Raw genomic sequence first — 5,731 nt, forward strand, 5'->3', positions numbered from 1 at the left:
GATGTTTGATTCCTAAAGATTTTTTTTTAAGTGTCACTTAAACCTCAACCTCTTGGGTCTTCCACAAAAAGCTATACACTTTTTTTTTACATGCCCTCTAACGGGGTAATGGGGCTTTCCTGAAACTTTATCCGTGTTTAAGGGTTTTCTCAAAATAATGTTGAAAATTATAGGTTTTGAACTGAAGTTCAGTATTTGAAGTGTAGACCCTTTTTTGGTATGTAACAATAATTTGTAAGGATTGGAAAGACCGACTCACTGAGATGGGTTCGGTTAATCTATGCGGTTGACTAAAAATGATTAATCTTATTTGAATCATAAGTATAAAACATACTTAGCACTAAAATTGATTAATCTTATTTGAATCATAAGCATAAACATACTTAGCATTGTGTCTGCCTTGTGTCTTTCTAGACTAGAAATGAATATGTCTCGTGCCTTTCGAGTAGCCAAACTCACATTTAATCAAATGGACGTGAGGCCCAATTTTACACAGTTCACCATAAAATAGCTCATATTGTTGAGTTAGTAGTACAAAAATAGTATTAGAATTTATAATCTTATTTTCTGCCGCCTACCTAGAAAAGTCGTGGTTTTAGAGGATTAATTTGTTAAGTCTTTAAAACTGAGTTAGGATTGAACTAAGACTAGTTGTCGAATGCACTTTGACTAGCAAAAATTGCATTTCTAATTCAGTTTGTTTACTAGCAAAAACTGCAGTAACTGGTTCACAACTAAACTGATTACAACCAAAACTAGTTCGAGAATAAACCCATTTTAGTTGAGGTACCAAACACATCTACAGAGTCCGAGTCCAATCAAATATTTCAAATAAATTAACGAACATTGCTATTTGGCTCGCGGTCGGACTGCTAGCCAGCAACTCGGCCCACCCCCACTGTTTCCCTCTGCGAGTTGCTGGCTCGCGGTCCAACAGCGAGCCAAAAAACTTTTTCGACCAAGATATGATCTGACGTGGGTCTGCTAGAACTCTGTGGGGCTAATGAATTGCTGTAGCACAAGAAATATATATTGAGCAATTAATGCTAACAAGAAAATTAAATCTACAACACATAACATTAAAACTGCAAAAACTATTGAATAACCGGAGGAGGTCCAACAATTAAAGCATAAATCAGAGAATTCCAAGTATCAGGCAATCCTGGAAGACACCAATGGCTACAATCTGCAAATATCTTGGGTTTCTTCCTCTCTTCAACGGTTAACAGCTTCTGCTGCCTTACGGTGTATATAGCTGTATGTGCTTCTCGCCGATACTCAGATAGCTGTGTGATGTTGAGATATTTAACTGGAGCTTTCATTTTCTCTATAGTTTTCTCTACTATAGATATCATTGTTCTCGAAAATGATTGCTTGTAAGTCTCGTTGGTGATTGGATGACTTTGATTGTAACACCAATGCAAATTATACCTAAAATTGTTCAACATTTTGGTAAAAATAGGTCCTATCATGAAACATTAGGAGTTTAAGAGGAAAGTTCCGAAAAATTACCATAAACTTTCAACTGAGCAGAAAAATAGTTTGTAGTACAAAAACTGTACATTAATTAGTTTTAAGGGCCGCTGGGTTGTTTTTACTAGAAAGTTACTATAGCTATTAGGCTACAGTAACTTTCACGTGTTTAGCCTGTTTAGTTGTGCAAATAGAGTGCTGATGTGGCAGTAAAAAATCCCACTTGGCAGCATTTGACCAATTCTCCCAAAAAAGAAGTGTTTTGGGCGGAACCTACTATAGTTGTCGCATGTCGGGTTCAGTTTGCCAACTGGTTTCCTAGATATAGTAACTTTCATGTGAATTGCATAAAAGAACCAAGCAGGCTACATAACACATGAAAGTTCATGGTACTTTATTGACTTTTATCAGAAAATTAATAGTATGTATTTGTAAATCATAAATAAAAGTTCATGATATTTAATTCAGGGTTAATATTTGGGTAAATTTTACAAAAATCTGAGCAAGTTTTTGATGTTTTTTACTTAACCCTCGATAAGTTTGAAAACGTAGACATGTCTTATGAACATCCGATTGAGTGATAAATACAAAGTACACATACGGTTTATGTTCGGGAGAGATACTGCGAAAGAAGACTCTCGTCTTGTTGGGATTCACCATTCGATCAATCCAACTCGCCCAAGTATTGAGTCCAGTCTCAAATGCCAGGTCCCCATCCATATCCTCAACCATGTTTCCATTATTCTGAAAATAATCCCACCTGCAAAATTCAATTTCAGTCCAACACATATCGGATGCAAATATTGGATTCTTATTGGATATTTGAGTTAAAAACCCACGATTTTGCTCTCCCGTGGTGGGTCCACCAGTGTCCAGTGTTGAAAACCAAGACATCAGCGCTTTGCCATTTCCAAGGCTCCACAAGCTCATTGAGCTTCAATATTTTTGATCCATTCTTCATTTCATGAACTTTGACTATAAACGGACTCCAGAAGAATTCCAGTGTGAAATCATAGTCCTGGCATTATCAATTACATCACCCATAAGTTAATTTTTCTTGAATTAGATTAATAATATACATGTTTAACAATAACTAATTAAGTAAATGAAAACATATGAACATTAAAGGAATCTCAGAAAATATGTGAACGCTAAGATATAAATTATACCAGAGCTCGAAAGATTTTGTAGGTGTCTTCTAACTCGATAAATGACCGCGATGATTGATTGATAAAAGAATAAAGGAGACATGCCATGGATTCCCACTGGTTTCTATTAAGAGAATCACCAACCATTGCAACTCTCTTCCCTCTCAATCTCTCAAGCATATCACTCCCATTAAACCTTCAAAAAAAAATCATTTAAAGCACTACATAAATATTTATTTACTTAAATTAATTACTAAGGTAATTTATCTTCAAAAAAATAACTAAAGTAATTTACTAAGCTAAAGTTTCGTACCTTGGGATTTCACATCCTCTTGGCTTCCACCTCCAATGTTCATAGTCAGAATCTGGCCTCCCATTTTGCTGGCAACTCACTTGCTCACTTAGAAAAGGACATTGATGACCATGATACAATGGATAATTCTTAGGATCATAAACCCACATTCCATCAAAAATATTACATTCCTCTTCTTTTGTTAACGTATCCGATTTCTCACTCACGCTATTATTCAACTTCAGTGCCATCTTCTCTTGTGCAGAAACTATACCAATAGTAGTATTGAGTTGTGGAGATGAAATATTTCGAGGAGATGAGGTGATTTTGAGCTCTCTTATCCCTGTGATAGAAATATTGTAACTATTGATAGATCCTAAGCTCGTAAAGGATGAAAAAATGGAAATGAGATTTTGGCCTTGATCATGGTAAATGTAGAGGAAGATGAAGCCAAAAAAGCTGGCAAATATACAAATAGACCATCTTTGGGTGAAGAATGAGCACTCCATGATTTCTCAACTTTCCTACAAGCCAAGACACTGGTTTTTAATTGTAAAAGTTAGCTAAGGTACTTCAGTTAATACGAAAGCCCCCCTCAATTAGAAGCCTACAATAGTTAATGGGGAGAAAGCCTAAGAGTAAATTTCACAAAAGACCAACAAGTTTGGTTGTTTTTCACCTAGTACGCAAATTTCACTTAACCACTAAACAGATTTTGTCAGAAACCTCTAAAATTAATATCATGTTTTTGTTAGCTTTGAGGTGTCACGTGCAAATCACATGTTGCCAAAACACCAAAACACTCGTACTTTTAGAAAGGCCTTCCACGTCCTCTTTATATATATCAGCCTAAAGTCACTTTCAATCTTCCCTCTCTTCTTTCTATTTGCGTGTTCGCTCTCAAATCGGAGTTCTCAATCCTCAAATTTTGTTTTTGGTGATTTTGACCATCAAAATATTATGATGTTATTGTAAGTAAGGCCGTCATGGGGGTTAGGTGAAAAACTCCTAATATTTTGAGATTTGTCTAGATTTTCTAAACTTAGTAGAGATTTGTCTAGATTTGTCTAGAATCTGCGAAAGAATTGAAGAATAACAGGTTTTGGAGCTCAGGTTTTGTTTTGGTGTTTGGCGGTCAACCGCGGTGCAAGGCCGGTCGACCGAATTCGTGCACAGATCCTGCGTATGAATCAGGACTCTTGGTGGTCGACTGCGAGTGGAGCGACGGTCGACCGCACAACCCTGTAGTCGATTTTATGCCTCGGTCGTTGGATCCGGTCGACCGCACGTGGTGCGACGGTCGACCATGAGTCGGTTTTGGGCCTGTTTTGTTGTTTCCTGTTCTGTTTGGGATTTGAGTTTGGTATAAATGCCAAACACGAATTAGGATTTCTTTGACTTTGATTGGTGATTGTTGGAGGGATATTTGGAGCACAGAAAAAAGGTATTTTCTGAGCTATTGGTTAGGGTTTTGTTTGGAGAGATTAAGAGCTTTGTTGGTGAGATTAGTTGATTAGTTTGAGCGATTTGTAATCTCAGTTTATACTCTTCTTCTCTATTAGTGAAAACCACATCCCCTTCTTGTCCCGTGGACGTAGGCAATTTGTCGAACCACGTTAAACTTTGTATTTGAGTTTATGCCGTTATTTTTGGTTCATTTGGCATTTCTCTCTCGTTCGTTTGTTTGATTTGGTTTTTCAAAGCATGTCGTCGGTTTGGTTTTGGTTTCTGTCGCGCACAACAAGTGTTATCAGAGTTCCAGGTTCCAGATCTAGAGTTTTGTCTTGGTTGGAGGAGTAGATCGTTTTGGAAGTTCGTCTAGAGCTTCGTTTGGTGATAAAGGTGGGATTTTTCCTATTTGTGGATCTCATTTCCATCCTGCAGGGTGAGATCATTCGGAGGCTATTGTTAGGGTTTCAATTGGAGGTAAAAATTCTATCTTTATCAGTTTGGATCTATTCTTCGTTCTTAGGCTATTTGGAGGAGTAGATCACTTTGAAAGTTCGGCTAGGACTTCGTTTGGAGATAAATGTGGGATCTTTTTTGGTTAAAATTCTATTTTTATCAGTTTGGATCTATTATTCGTTTGTTCTGCATTTGTTTTGTTGGTGTTTTGAGAAAGATGGTCGAGAAAGAAGGATTTGAGGCTAGGTTATGTGATTGTTGATACGGTGCATTGGATTATTGAGGAGTGCTTTGACCTGCAAATTAAAGTCCTATGAGCAAATTGGTATGAGCAAGAAGACCGAGGTGGAGTTTGACACTTCTATCCATCGATCAAGGGGTTTTTTTAGGTGGTGTTCATTTAGGTATTTGGGGGTCTTCCAAGGAGGCATCATTGGGAGGTATTTGATATTTGGTTTCCTTTGTTGGTGGTTGTTCTAGGCATGCTTGGGTTGTAACCAAATTCCGATTGGATAAAATCCTAATAGTCTCCAGCAGTTTGAAGAAGTGTATTGGCAGAAAGGTGAACGTACTTCATTCTGATTTTAGAGGGAGGTACAAGAGGGACATATTTCTGTGTTTGTGTCGAGCTCACGATAATTTGAGACACTTCATTGGAGAGGAAACATTAAGGCGACGAGATGAGATGACATTTTTTGATTGGTCGTTTCTTTCTGGAGGAGGATCGGCTTTGATGTCGAGCATTGGTTTTGGTGTTTGGTCTTCAACATATTTGGGTTATCTTAGTCATATGTTGCCAACTGTTGTGCTTAGTGATTTTGGATCTGATGGAGCTGCTTCAGATTTTGGGTTGTGTCGGATGTTTGGTTGCCCAGTATTTGGTCACATCGAGGATGTGAGATTTGATCTGATT

At 37.4% G+C, this 5,731-nt stretch overlaps 1 protein-coding gene across 1 annotated transcript; it reads right to left on the bottom strand.

The window, feature by feature from the left end:
• Positions 1,070–3,468, bottom strand: LOC109843366 (protein trichome birefringence-like 42). The gene is made up of 5 exons (XM_020412301.1): positions 2,935–3,468; positions 2,643–2,817; positions 2,313–2,491; positions 2,075–2,233; positions 1,070–1,431 (listed from the first exon to the last, which is right to left on the bottom strand). Exons 1-5 carry the CDS (start codon positions 3,420–3,422, stop codon positions 1,095–1,097), a joined length of 1,338 nt encoding a protein of 445 aa, XP_020267890.1. The 5' UTR covers positions 3,423–3,468; the 3' UTR covers positions 1,070–1,094.

The sequence above is a fragment of the Asparagus officinalis genome, chromosome 5 (genome assembly GCF_001876935.1).
Source record: "Asparagus officinalis chromosome 5, Aspof.V1, whole genome shotgun sequence".
Lineage (NCBI taxonomy): Eukaryota > Viridiplantae > Streptophyta > Magnoliopsida > Asparagales > Asparagaceae > Asparagus > Asparagus officinalis.